At 32.1% G+C, this 24955-nt stretch overlaps 1 protein-coding gene across 4 annotated transcripts; it reads left to right on the top strand.

Annotated features, from left to right (window-relative positions):
- The first annotated feature begins 20448 nt into the window (after positions 1–20448).
- LOC120076678 (NAC domain-containing protein 78-like) lies at positions 20449–24106 on the top strand. Of its 4 annotated transcripts, none has more exons than XR_016528910.1 (7): positions 20468–20957; positions 21051–21328; positions 21431–21628; positions 22413–22925; positions 23023–23137; positions 23244–23804; positions 23888–24106. XR_016528910.1 is itself a non-coding variant. In XM_039030572.2 (6 exons), exons 1-6 carry the CDS (start codon positions 20792–20794, stop codon positions 23669–23671), a joined length of 1698 nt encoding a protein of 565 aa, XP_038886500.1. In that variant the 5' UTR covers positions 20449–20791; the 3' UTR covers positions 23672–24106. The 4 variants fall into 4 exon arrangements, 2 of the variants coding, with proteins under 2 accessions (XP_038886500.1, XP_038886499.1); XR_005481603.2 differs by having other exon boundaries at positions 20479–20957; positions 22410–22925; XM_039030572.2 differs by having other exon boundaries at positions 20449–20957; positions 23244–24106.
- The last annotated feature ends 849 nt before the right edge of the window (positions 24107–24955 follow it).

Raw genomic sequence — 24955 nt, 5'->3', positions numbered from 1 at the left:
TAATTATTTCCTAGGTAACATCTTGTTGGAAGTCCTTTCTTTAGAATAAGTGCTTTTCTGGGTTTTTTTTTTTTATACTCATGTATTGTTTCAATTTTTTTCCTCAATGAAACTTGTTGATAGATATATAGACACACACACTTTTAGCCTCTCTTTTTTTCCTTTTCCCCCTCTAAATACGTTTTTTTGTTATTGTTAGTGTTAAGGTTTGTTAGTTTACTTTGAACAATTATAAAAATTATACTTAATTAAGCTTCATCATTTTTATCATATCAAAATTAAATTTAAAATTTTATTTCACTTATTTTAAATTAATTAATAGACATTAACATCCAAAGTAAGTATTTAATGAAAAATCAAAGTTAAAACTTAAAAAGTGCAAAATTTTGAAACTTAGGGACCAAATTGAAATCAAATTCAAAACTTAAGAACTAAATGTGTTACATTTGAAAACTTAGGGATCAAACGTGGACTAAAAAGGTATTTTTTTCTAATCATAAAACACATCTACCTAATTATATTTAGGGATATTTTTCTAAGGGCTGACAAGAAAAATAACAATTTTTAAAGTTTCATTTAGAAAAATGACAAAAAGGTTTCAAAATTATAAAAATAGCAAAACGAGTCTAGATAATAAAAAATACTAATTAGTAGATGACCAAATATCCTAAAGACAACCAAATTGAGTATAAACGAAAATGCAGAGGGATAACTTAAAAAATAATTCGATACCACAAATACACTAAATCTAAACATTCGAGAAGCAAAAATTAAAAATCACCCACTTGTAGTAGGTGTGTTCAAATAACTCAATAATGCAAACAACCCGGACTACTCAACCCAAATTGTAAGGATTGATTGGGTTAATTTTTAAAAATTTGGATTGACTCCGTCCAATCCAAATTAGTAATAATAACAATAATAATAATAATAATAATAATATTATTATTATTATTATTATTATTATTATTGAAAGTTTCATTTTAGGGTTTCTACTTTTAGCCGCAACTTCCTTCATACAAGCGTGGAAATTGGAAAGATAGCTTCTCCTTCGTGGTCTATTTCGTTCAACCTCTTTTTATTTCTTTCTCGTTTTCTCTCGACCTTCGCGGCTCTCTCTTCCTCTTATCACTTGTCTCTCTCACCGTCGTCTCCCAGTCATCATCGTTACGATCTCTGTCGTCACCATCGTCTACTTTTTTGCCGTCTTTCACCATCACCATCGCCTCCTTCGTTGCAATCTATCATTGTCACCGTCGTCTCCTTCGTTTCTCTCAACAATCCATTTCTTGCTCAGTTACCGATAGCACACTCTAGATCTCTTCGTTGTTACCATCGCTGCACAGTCATCGATCTTGAAAATCGATTTTTATCTTCTTAAAAAAATATTTAATAAAAAGAAAAACCATCAAATAACCCAACAACTCAATCTAACCCAACTCGAATTGAGGGTTGGATTGGGTTAGAGACCTTATTCAGATGTAGCCAATCCGATCAATCTAAATTTTCGTTTTGATCTAAAAAGTCCTCCCACCAAACCTAACCCGAATACACATCTAGTAATAGGAAGTTTCATTCTCTTCATTCTATGTGATTAGCTTATTTAAAGAATCTCGAAGATCAACTTCAAACACTATCAATTTCAAAATCAAATTTAAATATTATTAATCCCAAAACGGTATCGTTGAGAACGGTATCCAAAGCCAAAACGAAAGAAGGGAAGGAGGAAGAAGGTGAAGAAAGTGGGGGAGGGGGGAGGGTTCTGTGCGGCGCTGTAGCTATAAGTTATTTATTTATTTATTTTTAATTTTTAACTTACAAAACTAATTATCTTGACCCTCAAACTTCTTTTTTTACTCTTAAATTCCAAATATTCCAATACATTAAATTAAAATTAAAAGAAGTATATTAATTACCATAACATACCGTTGGAGAAAATCAAGAAGATATAATATTTTATTATAATCAATAATCACCAAAAATGATGATTAAAACATCATAACTTTACATTACAAGTACAATATATATAAACGTAGATTAGTTAAATATCATAGTTTCATATTACTTATTAGCACATCCAGATATTGATGGAGAAAAATCAATAAGGTACAATATTCTGTTATAACTAGGAATCACAAAAATTATGTTTATTTCATATGTATAAATAAATAAAGAACAAACACTTAGGTCTCCTTTGATAACCATTTTGTTTTTGAAAATTAAGTCTATGGACAACTTTTTCCTTTGTTATCTATTTTTCACCAATAATTTAAAAAACAAAGTCAAATTTTGAGAACTTTGTTTTTTTTTTTTTGAAATTTGGCTAATGAAATAAGCTTAATTTTAAAAAACAAAAACAAAAGAAACCAAATGACTACCAAAACGGGGCCTTAATAATGGTATAAAAATATCATAATATAATATAAAATAAAGCGTGATAAGAATATAAATAACAATATGTATAAACAAATGAAAAAAATATTTAGATAAAAATTGAATATTATAACAAAAATCTAAAGAAATTGAAAATAGTTAGATAAAACCAAATATGTAAAGAAAAGATAGATAACTAAGAGATATTTGGAGAGAAAAATCAGTAAGGATTATTTGTTTAAATGAAAAAATATTTATCCTTTTTTTTTATTGAATCAGTATGTTTGAACTTTGAATTTTACAATTACACTATATATATAAGTGTAAGTAACTCAAACTTTAACAATTATAGTGAGGAAAAACCATTAAACAGAAGTTTAATTAGTTATAGAGCCATAACAAAAATTGAAATTGATAAACAAAAAAAAAAAAAAAACAAAAAAAAACAAAAATGTATAAATTGATGCTTGCTTATGCAAGAACAAACACTTGAAAATGGTTAACAATAATATAATAATATAATGATGTAATATGTAATATCTTGAATTTCAAGTGAATTTAAATTAATTATTGAATTTTAGTTTTGGTTTTTAAAGCTAAATTTGAAAAGATAATTAATTTAGATTAAGTTGATAAGAGAAATTGAAATTAATTTAGTAGCATTTGGGAATTAATTTGATTGTGGTTTGTGTTAGGGATTTCATCCAAGGTTCTAGCTAAGCCAAGACAAACATTAATTTGCTCGAGGTAAGTGATGTTGTTATCATAGTGCTTTTGTGCTAGGTGCCCTATTTAGAATTATCAAGTTGTTATTAGATTTTAGAAGCATGATTTGGACTTGGCTTGTGTTAGTTTCTATAATTCATGAAAGTTGAGCATGTGAACTTATGATATTTTGTGATTTTTGTGGAACCCTGTTCATATAGATATAATATATGTACGCGTTGCATGTTAGACAAGTAGAGGTGATCTACCCGAAGGGATGGAATTCCGGAAGCGGAAGCATGTGAATGCATCGTGTCTCTAATTTTGTTTTACAGAACTTTAAATATGCAGAGTGAAGGAAACAACAGGATAAACAATAGACTCCTATGCATGCTTCTACTAAGAAAATACAAAGAGAAAAGGGAAGGGATATCACATACCTTTGAAGAGTCGTCTTCTCGCTTCCTCTCCACAACAAGATCACGAACTGATCTCCTCTTCTTCTCCTGTTCACAGCAATAGAACACAATGTACAATGTAACAATGACACCATCACATTCCTCTTTATTCTCAAGGTGAGAATCAACAAAGAGTTATGGGCTTCTGTTTGTTAATTTTTTGTATAAAGGAGAGTTAGGATGCGTTTTTCCTTGAGAGAAGATTGCAGGGAAGATTAAGGAGCAAGATGAGAGAAAAGAGCATAGAACACTTTTGTATGAGATCTTGAATATCACGTACAAAAGCTTCTCCCCAAATAACTCCCTACTCCATCAAAATAACTCCCTAAGGAATTATTGTTTATTCAAAATTCAAAAGCAATTTTAATTATATTAACCAACTAATATAATTAAACTATACATTGATATTGTTGGGTTTTATGCCTTAAAACTCATAGATAGTAAAAGTTATCAATTGACCATCATCAATAAAGAGTTATCGATATTAATTCAATAAATGTTATTGATTGTAATGTATTCTATTTTGTCGTAATAACCCTAAATCCAATAAACCAACATCCAAGGATACCTTATGTGTCTTGAACTATATGTGGAGACATACAGGGATCAATGTTCAAGAAACAATTTAAAGGGTCTATAGTATAGAGATAAGATTGGGTACCTTATCCTAGTGACATTATGGATACGACCCACTTTATATTTGACACAAACGCAATGATCCAACGCGTTCGTGCAGGTGACACGTGAGTGGGGGATCCTATGAAATGAGCTTGCATAGGATAGGACCATGAAATAGTAACCACTAGATATAACAACATTAACTAGTTTGGTTCCTATTTCAATTGTATGACCTAGGCAACTTAGTTTTAATCCTGATTGTATCATGAACTCTTGTTCACGAGAGATTGTTCTTTCATTTGTATGAGTGAGAGTGGTCAGTTTTTCGACTCAATAAGCCTACTATTTTGAGGACAAGACTGAATGAGGAGCTAAAAACATACTAATACAAGATGGAATTCACTCATTCCCGACTTTAGGGTAAGTAGATGAGCGTTCCTTTAAGTGGTATTTTCGAGACTTGAGTAAAGAGTCCTACCATCTCATTGGTTCGAGAGGGGTTTCTGTTTATTGGTTGGATCATAAATAGATTGTTCACTAGAGGAGCACTGGTACTTAAGGATACAGAGGTAACCCAAAGGTAAAACGGTAATTTGACTTAGTTGGTGTTATGGACACCCATGAAGGACTAACTTGCTATTATTGGTCTATATTCGTGGAAATATAAATATATTTGTAGTGAGAAGAGTTTAGTTGTGGGTATTTAGTGGAGTATACCCACAGTTAACGAATATTGATTAATTTAATTAATGAGTTTAACCAATTAATCTAATATCGTTGGAGCTTCTGTTTCACAGGTCCACTAGGTCCCCTTGTTAGCTCACTAAAATATATCAAAGTGGAATGATTTGAATTGTGCAAATCAAATTGAGGAAATTGTATATTAATGTGATTAATATGTAATTGATTATGGATGTGAACTATAATTTAAATTAAGTTAGAGAGAAGTATTTGAATAAGATTCAAATATTTAATTCAAGGAATTAGATTCATAAAGAATTTATCAATTAAATTAATAAAGAGGTGGTGCAAATAAGTGTACGATGTTGATTTACGTTAATTAAATATATACGTTAAATTGGATTTAATGTATAGATGGCTATTTAATTAATGTACTAATTAATTAAATAAACGGAGCATGAGGATAAATTGGAAAAGACATGGAGAAGGGGTTGCCCCTTCTCCAATATAAATTCTTCCTTATGGCCCTTTTAGGGCAAGAATTCATTTGGTGAATTTTAACCTAGCCACCAAAAGAAAATCCTCTCTACTCTCTCAAAAGAAATCTATCTACATCTTCCTCTTCTAACAGTTGGATACCATATATCCTTCTATTGGAATCCTTGAGAATAACAAGGTTATTCTCATGATTATGTTCAAGTTCGATTTAGAAGAAGTTCATGCCAAGATCGAGAGATTTTTTCATGGAGCTCAAGAATCTTCAAAACTAAGAATGGTTCTCTCTTAGTTTCCTTTCTCCAAAGCATGCTATTTCAAATGTTTATCCTTCATATGTTCTGTTTTAGAACACTGTTTTTGTTTCTTTAAAAATCGATTTTCCAGATGCAAGGCGTTCACACGCTTTCACTCGAGATTCAATCCTTACATATATCTCATATAATATATAAACTATAGTTTATTATATCACATATAATAGAACCTATAATTTACAATCTCTCAATATAACATATAGTATTAATATGAATCATATTCATATTAATTTTAACCTATAGTTTTTATATAAATCACATTCATATAATCAATATTTGAATCATATTCAAATATTTGTTTCTTTTATTAAAACTTTATATTATAATATATCACATACATTATATTAATTTTATCACATACAATTAATTCTCTTTAATTAATTTGAACAATTCCAATTAATCCAAAATTAATTTGATTCTCGTTAATCCTTATTGAGCTAATAGGGAGACCTTATAGGCCTATAGATTGAAGCTCCGATGATAAGAAATTAATTAATTAAACTATTTAATTAAATTAATCAACCTTCATTAATTGTCGATCACTCCACTTAAAGACTGACAGCTGCACTTTTTGTATTATAGATGTATTTCTGTGTTCATTGGATATAACTAACCAATAATGTGTTGACCCTTCACAAATTGCTCGTATACAGCTGGGTCAAAATTACCGTTTTACCCTTGTAGTTACATCTAACTCCTTAGGTACCATCGATCCCTCTACTAAATAATTAGTCCTAGTCCAACTATAACTAAACCTCTATCGGGCCAGGAGAGGGTGTGACACCATAAAAGATCCGGAATCAACCCTTAAGGGAGCAATTTATCTACTTACTCTAACAAAGGGAAAGAATGAATTCCTTTTTTTGTAGTTGTGTTTCCAACTCCCTAATCAGACGAATCCCTAAAATGGTAGACATATTGAGTCGGTGAATCTGGCCACCCTCACCCATGCAGATCAAAGGACCACCCTTATAGGCAGGAGTTCATAACTTACTTAGGAATAAGGTCAAGTCACCTATGGTTATCCTGGTGAAATGTAAGTCTCGTCTAGCAACGGTGTTATAAAGAGAGACTATTCATTTTGTTGTCTGATCTTATACAAACTCTTTGTATATGATACCTCCGCTTGCAGTCTTCACATGAATGATTAGGATCAGATCATTTGTAACACTTTACAACAATTGTAACAATTATAAAATGGGTCGTATCCGTAGTGTTACCAGGATAAGATACCCAACCTTATTCACATATCACAGACCATTCAGGTTGTTACTTAAATATGATCCACCTGTATATCTCCACATACATCCAATAACCTTGGATCTTAATTTATTGTTTTTGGGTTAATACAACTAAATGTCAAATAACACTTATTTTATTACATAAATAATATGTTTGTAAAAATACAGTGTACAAACTAAAAGACCATGAAATTTAGGGCATTAACTCCAACACTATTGTCCCATCACATCCCATGTTATGATATTGTGACCAAACGAGTTCACTTCCATATTTGAAAATGTGTCATCAGGCCACTAGACATGTGTGAATTGACAGGATCACTTCCATGTTATGATAATGTGCACTCATGGGTTCATTTGCATGTTTTAATGGTGTGTCATCAGGTCACTAAACATGCATGATAGGACGAAACAAATTATCCACATAGATGGCCATCCAGGATCAGTTACAATATGCATGTCCCACAAACCCAAGAATTCACTGTATGTGATTGCTTAGTCTGATCCCAGTAATGGGGTCATTTACTAAGTATTTTATACTCATCTAGGTAAGAGTAAGGACATCCCAACGAATGGCAAGGGGAAACCGTGATCATGCCATATAGGATTCGAGAGTCACTTCTGCCCAGTTTTACATCTTCAAGATATTTGATATTTTGATTTAGAATTTAATGTTAGATAGAAAGTTTTATGTTTCTAGCGTTAACTTTATGACCATTTTAGGGGACCCCGAACAAAAGCTTTATTTGTTTATGTATTTATTTATTTTATAAATTGCTTTGAAATTGTCGTGTTTGTTTACATAAATTTTACATCAAAGGTCATAATGTTTTTTTGTTTAAACTTTCATTCATGAAGTAATGACATTAATTAGAGATCTCAAAAAGTCAGGTCGTTATGGTTGGTATCAATGCCTGAGTTTTTAGGCTCTGTAGATTGACTTACATCGTAAGTCCAAAATGTCTCTCATGACTCACTAACGGATTCTTCTTCATTGCCAGGTACATTTGATCGGTAAAATATTATGAAAAGCTTTACATTGAATTATTTGTTTAGTTTAATAGCACAAGTTATGTTCCACTACTTGTTTTATGCCTTTATGGAAGTTAGCATGAGATGGTTATTATGTTATGACTTAATAAGAAATCGATGAATGTTAAACGTCACTTGATACTATTTGATCTTATGAAAGGACTGCTAAGAAATAATAGATGTTCCAGTTCAAAGATCTTAAAATATGATGAAACTATGTAGTGTTATGATATAACAATGAAGATAATAAATGATGTATCTGTTTAAGCAAAAGAATAAAGTAGACTAGTTGAGAATTCACTAAGGAATGGTGTTACATTTTGTATTAGGTAATAAAATTGGTAGTAGAACGAATAAATTCTCTCACAAGGCACGTACTCAGGTATAAGGTTAAAGTTGCTTTATAAATAAGAGAAAGAGAAGAGACTATAACTCTATTAAAAGTTAGTAAATATTAAAGTCAAAATGTTTCAAGAGGAATTTTGAAAGGGTCAATAGGTCATGATCATTTTTGTGGTGTTGAAGATTGGTGGATTGAATAAGGTGTTGTGTTCTACTTCTTTGTGTAACGTGCCTAAAAAAGAAAAAAAAAACTATTTCTAGTGGAGTTATTAGCAACAATAGATGTTCAAGAACTATTGACATGGAATGTTGAGAATTCATTAGTTAAGAGGTGAATCGTAGAAGGTATTAGCATGTTTTAAGAGATGTTGACTTTTGTGCGCAAGTTGGAAACATAAACTAATAAGACCGTTAATTTGATTGAAGAAGGAGAATAATCCAGCTTGATGTAGATAAAAGTTGTACAATCATTGAAATAAGTAAGCTAGATCTTCCAAGATCACCATTGGCACAAGGGATAAACTTGGTAATAAAGTTGAGTTAATAGCAAAAATTTGCAATAGATGGGATGAAGTAGCTTAAGTCATAGAAACGTGAACTATTTAGCAAAGTTCTTTATATGCCATTATGTTTCGCTTTGGAGTACACCAGTTTTGTTTATTAAGAAAGAAAGATAGATACAAGCAACTATGTTCCAACTGTTATGAATGGATTATAGTAGTATAACCATGTCACAAAGAACGTAAGGGATTACCAGGGCCGTTAAGAGTCGAATCCATGTCCGAATCCTGGACTTACCGAGCACTATAGATAGCATCTTTTTTCTTGCATGGGCAATTTTTTTACCAACTCTATAGAGTATGGACATTCTCAATATAGATGTATGAATCAGGAAGGTTTTTATCTTAAAAACTATCTTCAAGGAGTGGATACAGTTATTATAGGGTTATGGTGGTGTGTTATTTAACTGATACTCTATATGTAGGAGTATATCAGCATGCAGTGGAAGCAACAAGGATCAATAAGCATTCCAATTCATTAATTTTGACTATAACTAAAGCATGCTCATACAATAATAAGAGGGTTTCAAGTAATACCTTTGTATAACCACTTTGAATCACAAATTCAGCTGCAAATCTTCTCCAATTCTTCTTATGAACCACCTCAAGATCTTCCCTACTATTCTCTTGGAGCTTTAGATTGAGTTGTAAGCTTGAATAAAGGGAATTTGGAGTACACACTGCTGCACCCACTTGAAGAACACCTTCTTCAACTCAAATTTTTCTATAAAAATTCAACTGATGCATGCCTCAATTCCACTTCAAACTTCTCTATTTATTGCAGAACATTCATGCAAAAAAGAAGGTTGCATGAGATGCAGCTCATACTCGGTGAATTGAAGCAAGTGGGATTGTCGTGAGCAACTTGAAGGTGTTAGTGGAGAAATCCACCTTTTCTCTTTTTTTGTGTGTGTTTTTCCCAATTTTGATTTTCAAAATGATTTCTAAAAATCAATTTTGTTTTTCAAAATTGAAAATATTTATTAATTTTACAAAATTAATTCATAAATTAACTTTACAATAAAATTAATAATAAATAATTAATTAAACAATTTAATTAATTCTAATGAATTTAATATCAAATATTAAATTAATTTTACACAAATTCCACCTTCAAGAATTTAATATTTAAATCATATTTAAATATTAATTAAATTCTCCAATTTCGTTTAATTCCAAAATTAAACGCATATTTATATCTCATATAATTACTCTTTTCTTTAATTCTAATTTGAATGTTTCAAATTAACTTATCACGCTACTCTAAAACTAATCCATTTACGAGCTAATAGGGGGACCTTGTGGACCTACAGATTATGGGCTCCAACGATCCGAGATTAATTGGCTAAACTCTTTATACTAAATTAACCCCCATTCGTTAACTAATGGGTCACTCCACTTAACCCATAATTGCACTCCCTTCACTGCAGATATATTATGTCCACTTGATATAACCATGATTAGTAAGTTAACCTGTCAAAGGTTGTCCGTAATAATGGTTGGGTCAAATGTATGTTTTACCTCCAAGATTACGTCTTGTTCCTTAAGTTTCTACTTATCCTCTAATAAACAATTGGTTTATGATCCAGTCACTAAACCAGATCCCTCTCAGCCCAATGAGAAGTGGGGCTATATGTTCAAGACCTGGATTTAGTACTTAAGAGAACAACCTTTCTCCTATCCTTAAATCAGGTAGACATGAATTTCGTCTTGCACCTTATGTCCCCAACTATCTACCCGACCTTATGTCACACCCGCATCAGATTACCCTCCTAACCTGGACGGAATGGTGACTGCAATAGTTACCAACCTTTTTACTGGCTCTTACTGCCTATCTTACCTGCAAGTAATACTCAAACCCTGAATACATACATATTAACTCAGAACTTAACACATTTACATTACAGAGTTTCATAGCATCGTTTATAGATGGATATTACAACCTAGTGAGCCCCATCAAGAGTACTAATCACTAGACAGACACATGTATACTAACTAATACAGGTCTTCAATTACGCTTCCTTCAACTTGTTTCTTTGAGTGGCAGAGTAGCAGCAGAATAGTCCTTTGGGAACTGACCGCTACCTAAAAAAGAAAAACATTCGAAAACGTGAACTAGAAACCCAGTGAGTGACTTAATAAAAATATAAATCTCATGCTTAAAACCGAAAGCTTGAGAACATAATACTGAAACTAGAGTATACCAAACAAACGTGTACATATAACCTTTAAAACCACCATTAACATCATTATTCCTCCATTGAGAATGAGCATACATCGCTTTAGCTCCCAACGTCTGTTATCGGCTAAGAGACCCATACCTCGGCCTCTCATTCAGACCTGTCTACGTGCTCACGGAGTTTTCTATGTACCATCAACACCTTAGGTACATTTATTCAGATTCCTTCCTTACCTTTGGTATCTGGCTCACTCAAGCTATCAAGTTCTCGAAAAGTATTTAAAGAATAGTTCTCAAATATAGCATAGAAAACTCTTTAGGATACCTTCCCTACCTTCAGTATCCCTTTCAGTATATTTAGGAATAGTAATGCATGTACTTTGACAATCTTAGGTATTTAAAACATAGTACATCAAGCTTCATACGACCTTCGCTTTAACCCTAACGCATGCTTCATACTTTGCGAAATAAGTTGGTTTAAATCATGTTGAAGTAGCTTGTAAAACTATTAACATGTGTTAGATATGGAAAACATACTTGGAAAACTCATACATTAGTAACATCATGCGTTGATAAACATTCATAAGCATTAACATTTCCAAATTATCCTTCTAGCCAAAAAGAAGATATGACTACCATTATCCTTAGTTGAGAGTGAACTATTAGATCTAACCCTCAATGCCAACCTTAGTCAGGGAGAACCCTTTTGCTCAATCCCTCGACGTCGTATTACCTACGTGCATGTGGTTATAACTGAGTACCGTCATACCTTAGGTACTTGACTAGGATACCTTCTCATTGTCCTTCAGTACCCTTAGGAAACCTTCTCATTGTTCTTCAGTATCCTTAGGATACCTTCTCATTGTCCTTCAGTATCCGTCATATAACTAGTCATAAACATTTAGTAAAAGGATACCTTCTCATTATCCTTCAGTATCCATCATATAACTAGTCATAAACCTTTAGTTGAAAGGACATCTTCTCATTGTCCTTCAGTATCCGTCATATAACTAGTCATAAACCTTTAGTTGAAAGAATACCTTCTCATTGTCCTTCAGTATCCGTCATATAACTAGTCATAAACCTTTAGTTGAATACTAAGGCTTAGTGCTCAAATCATCATACTAGTTCATCCATCATACTGGTTCATCATAAAATGGAGTTACTTAAACATACTGATAGTATTTGGACAAGATAACATATATAAATCATGTCAATTCCATGGAAAACAGGCTTTACTTAGCATGAGAAACAGTTTCACAAATATGTTGCTTGGCACATCATTTAAACACTTAGTATGAGAAATATCTTCAAAGAGATCATAGTTTCTAAATCATTAAAACAGTAAGTCATCATATAGTCACTCACAACTCGTTGGCCTCTTAACGGATTATACGCCTCTTCTAGCTCCTCTTGGCCTGAAAGGACATAATTCTCAGTTAAACTACTTAGAATTCTTAGTAAAATACCTCAATTAATTTATTTATTAAAGGAACTTTCATCAACAAAGATAGCTTTACTGGCGAGATCCCCATGAGCGAGGACAGTGAGATCATCTAGAGCGATATCAGCAAGATCCTTTAGAGCGATACCAGCGAGATCCTCTAGAGCGAGACCAGCGAGATCCTCTAGAACGATACCAGTGAGATCCTCTAGAGCGAGATCAGCAATACTAGCGATACTCACCTTACCAGCGATACTTAGCCCAATTTCTAGTGAGATCTAGCCCAATTTCTAGCGAGATCCTCATCACAAAATTAGCGAGATTTCCTTCATTAGCGAGATCCTCATCATAAAATCTCGCTATAATCTCCACGGTGAGCTGTTTGTTTGTTCTTCCCAAGCAGCTGTCTGCTTATGCACATATTCTCTGTTACAAATTTAAAAATTCATAACTCAAAATCCAGACCTCTTTTGAAGAAACTTATTTCTACAAACATGTTTAGAATTGAGTTAGAAATATTTCCTTAAAATTAAGCTCAAAATTCCCCGTCGTTTAATCTGAAGATTCAAAACTTCATCGTTGGCCCCAATTCAAGCAGCTACCTGCTTGTTCAACAATTTCCAGTTCAAACTTCAAAATTATATAACTCGATTTCCATGCCTCATCTTAAAAAGTTCTATTCTACAAATTTGTTGATAATTGAGTTAACAATATTATCTAAAATTTTAGCTCAAAACGCTTCGTAATTTGTCCTAGAACTTCAATTCTTCACTGATGGCCCAAATTCACCCGAGAAACGAATCCTTTATCTTTATTTTGCCCCTCCGACTTTATTCCAACGAGTTTTCCTTCCAACAACCTAGCTATAGAAAATAGACACACAGAGCTTTCGAATGCCATTGGAATTACACAAAAGTAGTTTGTCCAAAACCGACCCAATGAATTCGACCTTCTTACTTATATTACCGCACAAAATCCAACATGAACCCTCCTTGTGCCACCTGGCCCATTATTGGTGATGAAGGCTAGGATTTAGCAAAACTCCTTTTTCTAACTTCACTCACAATATTACTTCAGCACTACATCTTATTAGATGACATTATCTCATTCATATATTTATTATGCATTTCATCATCAAGCATGACCTTCCTTAGCCTAGCCGAGTTTTGTCTTACTTTTACACTCAGGTACCTAAGAGCCTATTTCTTCTTGCTTCCTTCTTCTACCCTTCCTAAGGCATGGCTTCATTTAGCTCATTAGAAGACATCACATTACTTACTCTTACTTGAAGTAATTAGGGTTTGGGTTTTACACCTTACCCCTAAAATAGAAGGCTTATTGAGCCCGCGCTATTGAGCCAACCCTCACCTATGCAAATCTTAGGATAATCTCAAATAAACAGGAGTTCATAGTTAGCTTAGAATTAAGATCGAGTTACCTAGGTCATCTATATGAAATAGTCAGTCTTATACAGTAAACAACGTTATAAAGTAAGAGTGACTTATTTCTTGATTCGGTCTTATGCAAACTCATTGTATAGGACACCCCCGCTTCTCATGTTAGTACATGAATGAATCTAGATCACTTCATTTGTAGTATCTTTACAACAACTTGTAACAACTACAAAGTAGGCCGCATCCAATAGTGTTACCAGAATAAGGTACCCAACCTTAATCATGTACTATAGACCGTTTTGGCTATTTACTCAAACTTGATCCATCTCTATGTCTCTACATAAAGTTCAAGTATTCATATAATAGCCATGGATCTTAGTTGATTGGATTTAGACTTTTACGTATGCAATTTATAGAATCAATAATAAGTTTATTGATTATAGAATATGTTTATCTTTTAGAAACTGCAAGTTTTAGGACATAAAACCCAACAATACTCCCACTTGGACTAAAACTCCAGTTGATCAATATATACAAATGTATACAATGTTGAGTTACACTTAGAGAACAAAATGTATAAATACAATAAACTAGGACAATAGATACCCATAAATTCTTCCACTTGCCCTAGTGATAAATATCTTGTAGACCTAGTCCTACTAGGTGATCCTCAAACACTTTAGCCGAGAGGGCTTTGTAAATGGATTAGCTAAGTTGTCTTGTGAGACTATCTGCGTGACAATCACGTCTCCTCTGTGTACAATCTCCCTAATGACATGGAACTTCCGTTTGATGTGCTTTCATCTTTTATGGCTTCGAGGTCCCTTTGAATTTGCAATTGCTCCACTGTTGTCACTATAGAGGGTGACAGGCAAGTGCATATTAAGAATTACTTCCAAGTCAGTCAGCAACTTTCTGAGCCACACTGCTTCTTTTGCTGTTTCACTCGCAGCTACATACTTAGCTTCCATTGTGGAGTCAACAATACAACTTTGCTTGATGCTTCTCCACACAACAACTCCTTTGTTCAGAGTGAATATTGATCCCGAAGTTGATTTCTTAGAATCAATATCAGTTTGGAAGTCAAAATTAGTGTATCCAGTAAGGATCAGATCCTCAGCAATATACACGAGCATATAATCTCTCGTTCTTCGAAGATACTTGAGAATGTTCTTAACGGTAGTCCAATGATCATATCCAAGATTTGATTGAAATCTGTTGACTATTCCAACAACATAGCATATATCGGGACGAGTATACAACATTGCATATATTAAACTCCCTATTGCTGATGCATATGGAATTCGTTTTATATCCTCAACCTCTTGAGGTGTCTTAGGACTTTGTTTCTTAAACAGATGAATTCCATGTCTAAAAGACAACATTCATTTATTGGAATTTTACATTTTATACCTAGACAACATCTTGTCTATATAAGATGTTTGAGACACTGCTAATGTTTTGTTCTTGCGATTCCAAACTATTTGGATCCCAAGAACATACTGTGCTTCTCCCAAATCTTTCATTTGGAATTGCGTAGCCAGCCATCTCTTAATGTCATCTAGAAATTCTACTTCATTCCCAATGAATAGAATTTGTCAACATACAACACCAGAAAAGTGACAGTTTTGTTAACGATTTTCTTGTATACACAAGGTTTGTCAATGTTTGTTTCAAAGCCATAAGATTTGATCGCAGTGTCAAATCTCATATTCCAAGATCTAGATGCTTGTTTCAACCAACAAATGGATCAATTAAGTTTGCAAACTTTTTGCTCTTGACCCTGATCAATAAACCCTTCTGGTTGAGACATACAAATACTCTCTTCAAGATAGCCATTCAGAAAGGCTATCTTGACATCCATTTGCCATATTTCATAATCATAAAATGTAGCTATGGATAAGAGTATTCTAATTGACTTTATCATGGCAACCGGAGAGAAGGTTTCTTCATAATCTACCCCTACTTTGGGTAAACCCTTTTGCTACAAGTCTTGCTTTGTAGGTCTGTACCTTACTAGCTTGGTCCTTGTAGATCCATTTGCAACCGATGGGTTTTACCCCTTCAGGTTGATCTACAAGATCCCAGACAAAATTGAAATACATAAATTACATGTCCATGGCGTCAATCTATTGGTCTTTATCCACATCATTCATTGTTTGTTTGAAAGTTAATGGATCCTCTAAGCCATCATCTTGTATGATGACTTGAGTTTCAATTAAATCCATGTACTGGTCAGGCTGTTGCACGACCCTCCCACTACGATGAGACATTCTTAACTCTTGATAAGGATGTGAAGTACCAGTTCCATCCTTTTATGACCATTTTAGGGGATCCTGAACAAAAGCTTATTTATTTATTTTATAAATTATTTTAAAATTGTCGTGTTTGCTTACATAAATTTTACATCAAAGGTTGTAATGTTTTTGGTTTAAACTTGCATTCATGAAGTAGTGATGCTAGTTAAAGATCTCGAAAAGTCGGTTCGTCACATAATATTAGATAAAACTTGATAAAAATACACTCTAAAAACTTGAAAAAAAAAAAAAATCTAATATGAAATAAAATGTGATAAGAAGGTAAGATGAAAAAAGATAAACATATAAACAAATGAAAAAGATTTAGATAAAACTGAATCTTGTAACAAATAGTTAAAGAAATTAAAAAAAAATGATTAGATGAAAAATCAGTTTTATAGACTAAAAACTAGAAAAAAAAAAAAAAAGAAAAAAAAAAAAAGATGAACAAATATAAAACTAGATCTAATACGAAACAAAACGTGATAAACATGAAAACAAGGTAGACTAAGGAATAAAAAAAACACGTAAATGTATAAAGAAATGAAAAAACATTGAGATAAAACTTATTTAAAAAAAACAATAAATGGTTGGATAAAACTAAATATGCACAAAAAAAAAAAAAAATATCGATATCAAACAAATATTTGGAGAGAAAAATTAGGATTATTTGTTTAAATGAAAAAATATTGAGAATCTAGGATTGTATTTATTTACCGTTAAAAACTTATAACTCAAGGATTTACAATTATACTGTGTTTAAATGTTAGTAAATCGAACTTCAATAATTACATGTATATGTTACAAATCCAAGGCAGCTCACCTGACCTCCATTGATTTTGCTAAAAATCTTATTAGTTTTCACTTTTTCCATTTTTCCAATTGAAACCTAAATAGGAAAATTGGATAATATAGCAAAATTTTTGGTTTTGTTTGAATATTTGGCACAATTCAAAATTAATAAGATTTTTGACAAATCACACATACTCCAAGTGTAGATTGAATATTGTATTCCAAAAAATACCCTCGAAATAGAATCTAACTAAATTTTTTTAAGAAAAAAATCTTTATGTATCTAAATCTGATATTCTAGTTTTCAAAAATTCCTTCATTTTCAATCTTCTTTCTTCTCTTGCTCTCCTCCTTCTTTTCCGTCTTCTTCCACATCCCATATAACACACCGCCTATCATGAAACCGAGACCCACCAATGCAGGTAATATCATGACTACGTTTATTTATCTTTAGATTCTAATACCTTAGGGTTTCTTTCTAAACTCATACCTCATTGCTTATAGATTTTTCTTCAATTTTCTGTAGATTTTTCTTAAATTTTCTATAGATTTTTCTTAATTTCTTTCCTAGATTGTTGATTATAAATTTGAGATTTTTTTCAATTTTGTTGTCCTTTAATCTTAGTGATTTTGTTTTGACATGAACATTAGGCAGTTTCACATGGCCATGATTTATTTTTCTTATTTTGGTTCATATTTCAATTTTTAAGAAAATACGTGAAAATTATGCTTCTTTCATAGGAGTTTATAATATTTTAAATCGTAAATGATTGGTTTGAATATTAAAAAATTTTCTAATTTTACTTATATTTTTAAATTTTCCATTTTAATCTTATGCTTTTATTTATGTTTTCTACACATTGAGTTGTAATAAACTCTTAAAATATAGTTTATGATTTTTTTATTTTATTATTTTTTTGGCAAATGTAAATCTAATTTATGCATATAGAATATTTGCAGAAGTGTTTGCAATATAATAACACTATATTTCTTATATTTTTTAGAGTTTGCAATTTCTATAATGTATTTGTTATATTTTCTAGAGTTTACAATATTCCTACGTTATATTTGTTATATTTCTAAAGTTTGCAATATACCTATACTATATTTCTTATCGATTGCCTTTGAATAATATTAGTTTTTAAAAATAATCAATTGCAAATTATATGCAAATACTTTAAATACCCATTAGTTTTGTGAATTTAAGTTAAAAGCATATTTTTCTTTTTTTCTTTTTTTAAAAAAATGTTAGATTTCTATTTCATGCCTACTAATAGATGGTTACATGATTGGTTTAGATTTTTTCTAATAATTTAATTAAATAGTTTTAAAATATTATATATGTTTTATTTTTTTTTCCTTTTAATGGCAATGAAATTAGGTAGTTAGGATTTTAATTTTATCTCTTACTAGTAAGTAAGATTTGATAGGGTTGTTTTGGTCAATTAAAAATTTAAAATTAATAATTTAGAAAATATTTTTGCCATTTATCTAATTTCAAAACTTTTTTTTGTTATTTATTAAAATGAAATTTCCTATTTTGCTATTTGTTTTGTTAGATCTTTTAAATAAGTTGGGTCAGTTTTGGGCCACTCGTAAATAGGCGTTCAATGGGCCAATCATCTACCAATCCAAGGTGAAACATTTTGGGCCACTTGTAAATAGGCATCCAATGGGCCACTATTAGTCGTTGGCCCAAAACGTTTTTCCTTTTTAAAAAATATCGTTAAAAGCTAGAGAATGGGAGAGCAGAACCATAAAGTCACAATTAATTACATCAACTAATCACTTGGAGATTTTAAACAAAAGAATCTCAAAGATCTTATGAACTAGAAGAGCCAAAACTATAAAGTAAAATTAAAACGATTCTCAAAGCCAAAGCAAATCAAACAATAAAACGAGCTAAAATTTTTTTGACGTGATTATAAGAGTTAACAAATGAAACATTACTTTCAATTTAGATTAGATTTTAATTTTCAAAATAAGTATAATTTAACTCATATAAACTATGTGTTATCAAGTTTGAAGTAAGGAACTTCTATCTATTGATTCTCCAATTTTATACTAAATAAATAAATTAAATTTAAGTACTCACCAATAGGTATTTGAATTAACCATGAAAGATACTAAAATAATAGTAGAAATATATATATATATATATATAAAGAGAGATGATATAATCTTCTATGGTTGGAGTCTTCTCACAATAGAGTTGTGTATTTCATTTATTTATTACAATTAGAAATTCAAATATATAAACAAAATTGATCTTCATTTAACAAGGTATGGTAAATTATTTAGAAAATAAAATGTTGGTGCCTAGTCTTTAAGAAATATATAAATTTGATAAGATAAAGCTTAAAAAATGAATGGTCAAAAGTTAAGTTAGAGCTAAAATTGATGACGACATTAGGTTAGCCACCTTTATTTCTCTGACTTAACAATTAAGTAATATCTTTGGAAACTTTCCTAGCACATTCTTGAGTTATATATATATATTATTATTGTATTACAAATTTCTTAATTGTTTTGTAAATAACTCTTATATCCCTAAATAAATATTTCTTTACAATCTTTTCAATGGAGAAAGTAGCCAATATGTGATTGACAAATTCAACTTTTTTAAAAGCAATATTAATTGATCTATTTGTTATAAATTTCAATTTTATATTTATTGGAAATTTAAACTTTCAATTTTATATACAATAAATCCATGAATTAAAAAAAAAACAAAGTTAAAGTATTAAGTTTAGGTCTCTTTGATAACCATTTAATTTTTAATTTTTCGTATTGGAAAATTACTATTTTTTCTTATAACTTATTTATTATAAATCATAATTTTCACATTTCCTAATTAAACACTTAAATTCTCAGTTAACTTCTAGAAAAAAAGAAAATTTAAAAATTATTTTTTTAAATTGTAATGATTGGTTTGATTTTGGAAAACAATCTTATAAAGCAAATAACATAACAAAAAAAAATTATGGGTGAAGATAAAGTTTACCAACTTAATTTAAAAAAACGAAAAACAAAATGGTAATTGTTAGAATCAAATAAGCACAATTCTAAGAATTTTAGAATTAAATATGTAATTTAACTGATTAATAACTTTTTTAATTAGAAGTGTAATTATATTGAGAAAATATTTAGGTGTTAGTCCGACCGTGCCTATTTATTTTATGTCGCCTTTATTATTTTTAATAAAAAATTATCATGTGACAATTTTTAATTTTTTTTTTAAAAAGTAATTAAAATAAATTTATTTGTGCATATGGAGAAAGAGACTATTAGAATTAAGTTATTTGGCTGTGTTTCAATTAAAATTTTGTAAAAGCGCAATTTAGATAAGTTTTGACGTTAAATAACAACCCTTGGATTGCTGGTACATTTGATCTGGTGACGAAGATTAATCTGACGGATGCAATTACGTCACAGTGAAATTACCGATTCTCAACTGACCACGTGTAAGAAACTGATTGCTAGCCTTCCAACCAAAGCCTTCCCACCACCAGCCATAGGCGATACGTTTACTTGGAAAGTGTGACAGACGGGTGATTTTAGGCTACGTTAATTCCCGAACCTTCTTAATTGTTTAAGACTCTTAAAAGAGCCCTTGACGAATAACAGGAGAAAATATGGACTTCTATTTTGGCAATGGTTCCGCTTTGTTCTTCCTCAGTCTGCTGATTCTTTCATCCATATGATTCTGATTCTGATTCTGATTGATTGAAAATCAAAGGATTAATTCCTGAAGATAGATTTGGAAATCTTGTTTTCAATCACAGTTCAAATTTTGCGCTTCGATTTTTGAGTTCGTAATTCGGTTAAACCCTAATCGTTCTTCGATTTTTCTGGTTGTTTTGCTTATGGGCTCTGATTCTACTACATCTCTTGCTCCGGGGTTTCGATTTCACCCCACTGACGAGGAAATTGTGCGCTATTACCTTAGGCGCAAGGTTTCTGGCAAATCTCTTCGTTTTGATCCTATCTCCGTTACTGAAATATATAAATCGGAGCCTTGGGACCTTCCTGGTAAGATGCCTTAGATTTTTCATTTTGATTTTTGTATGTTTTGTTGGGAATTCAGGTGATGGAGGTGTTATTTGTTGGGAATTTTGTTTTTAGGGAAGTCCAAGTTGAAGACCAGGGACTTGGAGTGGTACTTTTTTAGTCCTTTGGATAAGAAGTATGGTAACAGTTCGAGGACGAACAGAGCTACTGAGAATGGGTACTGGAAGACGACTGGGAAGGACCGGCCGGTTCGACATAACTCCCGAGTGGTTGGAATGAAGAAGACTCTTGTTTACCACAGCGGGCGGGCGCCTCGTGGGACTCGAAGCAATTGGGTGATGCACGAATACAGACTTACGGATGAGGACTTGGAGAAAGCTGGGGTTGTGCAGGTGAGGAAATTTGGTTTTCTCTTCTTGGGGTTCTTGTGTTTATGTACTTGCTTTTCTTATGAGTTGTAACTGAATTGTTTGGGTATTGTTTTGGATGGGCAGGATGCTTATGTGCTTTGCAGGATATTTCAAAAGAGTGGTTCAGGCCCTAAGAATGGAGAACAATATGGAGCTCCATTTATTGAAGAGGAGTGGGAGGATGATGAAGAGTTATCTCTGCCTGGGGAGGAGGTTGTGGCCAATGAAGGGGTAGTGGATGTCGATGATGATATGCATTTTGAAGTGGATGATATTGCTCAGGTTTGTGCTATGTTCAATATATCGACATTCTATTTGCTACTCAATTTCGCAGATGGATTTTCGGGTATCAAATTCTTGTGTTGCTGTAATGAAAAAGAAATATAATTTTTGTCATCGGTAAAGTCGCAAAGGATTATCTACACCGGTATCCTCTTACTGATTGCTGACTGCTGCTTAGTGAGTTTGAAATGAGCTCAGATTTTCCTTTAGGTTTTTCTAGTGAACCCTACAATTAGAAAATAGGGTGGTCCATTATTTGCGAATTGAATATGAAACATATGTAAATGGAAGGGTAAGGATCAAGAATGAGTGGAAGCATGATTATGAACTAAATTGCCTTCTCAAGGTGTACTCTATCCCATTAATAGTGAATTGAAGAGCGCTTTGAGAGTCATGTTTTCAGCAAAACCTTTCTTTCTAGCATTTATAGGAGGAGAAAAAGTTATTCAACATTTTAAAAGGGGCTTAAGCATTTTCCACCCCACATTATTTTTATTTATTTATTTATTTTGGGTATAACAAATGTGGGGCATGCAAATTTTACCTCAATCTCAAGGAAATTAGTTATGTTAATTACCATGTGCTATGTTTATGTTGGCAGCCTTTAGGTGAAAATTGTAATGAAAGAACACTCAACGTATTAGAAGAAAACCACTTCTAAATTCTTGAATCATGTTATGATCTGTTGGGAAGTGTGTTGCTTTAACTAATTTATTCCATCATGTCCTTATGCATAGAACTTTCAAGCTAATTAAGATGTTTTTTTCTCCTTTTTGGACAGCAGTATTTTGATGGAGAGCTTCCATCTGAATATGCTCAACCTCAATCAAATTATCTTCAAGATGCTACCAATCATGTTGAGCTACCCAATGTGCTTGTTGAAAATGATAATAAACCAGAAGTATGCGCAGGCAACACATTTGAGCTACAGCAAAGTGACGATTTCTTTCAATTACCAGAGCAATATGGGATGGGTGGGAACTCCGAAAAGGATGGGTGTTTTGCCGAATCAAGTGGTAATTTTGCTGAATCAAGCGACAATTTTAAGCACGAGGATATTGATTACTTACTTGATGAGCCTTATCCAAGTATTCTGGATGATTTTGCCCTCAATGAGGAATTATTCCTCGAGGCCAATGATCTTTCAAATCCAGTTGAATCTGATCCAACTGGTGTCGACGTGCTTGAAGAGTATCTTACATTCTTTGATGCAGATGACAACTTACAGCTGGCTTTTGACCCGTCAGATATTTTGGGTAGTGAAGAACCTATTTCTGGCCAAGCAACTCTTGAAGAGGTAATTTTAGCTTCCAAGTATTGCTGTTGTGATCTTGGGATTTCTAATATTGATTTTTTCTATCTAACTTCAATAAAACTACTAAATCTCTGAACAGAAAGTGAATGGGGTAGCAGAAGAAGAGTTCATGGCTACAAAACAATCGTCCATGGCATCCATAAATGATGCATCTACTTCAAAGCAAAACCCTGCGGCCATTGAAACAGGTTCAGGTAGAAATTCTCAAGACAAAAATTTAAACATTAATATTTAGAATAGAATCATGATGTTAGATACTCTTTTGCGATAAAATACATAAAGGAGATTTTGTTGTTTCAGATTCAAAATCACCATTCTTCAAACGTGCCAGCTACATGTTAGGAAACATCCCTGCTCCTCCTGCATTTGCTTCAGAGTATCCATCAAAAGATATGGCCATTAGGCTGAACTCAGCAGCACAAACTTCCAGTTCAGTTCATGTAACTGCTGGAATGATCCATATAAGAAACTTAACATCAAGTGGCGATCTCGGGAATACCTTATATGGAAAGAACGCAGATGTCAACCTCAACCTCATCCTTTCTCTTGCCCCCCGTCGACATCAAGGTGAAAGTGATGACATGATCTCCCAGTTGCCATTATTTGGTGCACAATCTGAGAAGAATGGAACTATGGGGCCAAGAGGCTTCTTGTTCTTCTTTCTGCTTTTCTGGGTCCTAATACTTTCAGTGAGCTTTAAAGTTGGGAGTTGCATATATTCACATTGATGAAGAAAGAAGAATCAAGCATTAGCTGTGGTAATGAATAAAAGCTTGACTGGCTGCAAATCTCCCTCTCAAGCAGCCAAGAACAGCAATCTTGCATATTTGTTATCGCCACCGAAACACTATTTAAACCGAGGTGGACTGGAACTTGCCCCCCTTCTCACCCCCGCCCCGATCTCCAGGGTTTGCCTTTTTAACTTTATATTCTTTTGTTTACAGAGCTGTTTGCACACGATAGTTGGATGGGCGGTGAAAGGCTCTAGCAATAGCCCCACACACACTATAGGGAGAAGGGAACATTTATACTGCGTATATATTACTTTAGGTTATATTTGGGTTTCTTTTTGGTGTTTTGATCTCAAAACCCCTACTTTCTTTAATCGTTATTATAGATATATATGAAAAAAGGGAATAGAAGAAGCTTTCATTGCCTCTGAATTTGTTGATTTTTTTCCAGCGGGTGAGGGATGTGGCCATTAGGTTGAATATTATTAGACCAGAATCTGTTCAGTTTTGGTTGATTTAAATCTAGTTTGTGGTTCAGCCTCATCAACTGGTCTAAAAGCTAGGTTGGTTTAAATCCAAACCAGACCCAATCTAAATTTGGTCCAAAGTTAACGTTTGATCCATCCAGGCATTTATTTATTGGATTCACCCTTTTGAAAATCAGGCTGGCTCATGGGCTGATCTAATTGAGCCATATTTAGATCGGTCATAGGGCTGGCTCAATAAACTTATTATTGAATCAATTTAAATATGTATATATGTATAATTTCATATATTATATTTTCTATATTAAAAAGAGAATGTTTTTAAATTCTTCTTTAGATATACTTAAATATATGTAGTTTTTAGTTAACTTTTTTTAAAGTGTTAAAAATTAATAAATTTTTTAAAGACAGTTAAACACTAAATAAAACCTTGCAATATCAATAATTTTGTAAAAAAAAATAAATAATAAATAAAATTAAATAACTAATACTAATTCTTGGACTTGACTTGACAAACCCAAACAATGCCTTAAATCCTTTGGACAGTCTGGATTTAGATTTAGATTTGGATCAAGCATTTTTTACTTTAATACTATTGGTTTAATACCATAAATATAAATCTTAAATTTGGTTTGTAGTTTTATTTTTCAAGACTTTTATTATTGGTTAAATATCGTACTTATGTTGAATTTTAAATCGATTAAATAATAATAATTTTTATGTAAGGAAATATAATGTGATTATGCCTAAATTTATCATGAAAATACTGACAAGAAAATGATATATATATATTCTT

This window comes from Benincasa hispida, chromosome 4 (genome assembly GCF_027475165.1).
Source record: "Benincasa hispida cultivar pf3 chromosome 4, pf3_genome.v1.1, whole genome shotgun sequence".
NCBI lineage: Eukaryota > Viridiplantae > Streptophyta > Magnoliopsida > Cucurbitales > Cucurbitaceae > Benincasa > Benincasa hispida.
This window is presented reverse-complemented; position numbering and strand designations above follow the sequence as displayed.

What these genes read in the sequence shown, in the direction of transcription:
- LOC120076678 (XM_039030571.2), top strand. Translation starts at nt 20,792, where the DNA reads ATGGGCTCTGATTCTACTACATCTCTTGCTCCGGGGTTTCGATTTCAC. An exon ending in GGAGCCTTGGGACCTTCCTG is followed by an intron (nt 20,958 to 21,050) that starts GTAAGATGCCTT and finishes TTTTGTTTTTAG; the next exon opens with GGAAGTCCAAGTTGAAGACC. An exon ending in AAGTGGATGATATTGCTCAG is followed by an intron (nt 21,629 to 22,409) that starts GTTTGTGCTATG and finishes CTTTTTGGACAG; the next exon opens with CAGTATTTTGATGGAGAGCT.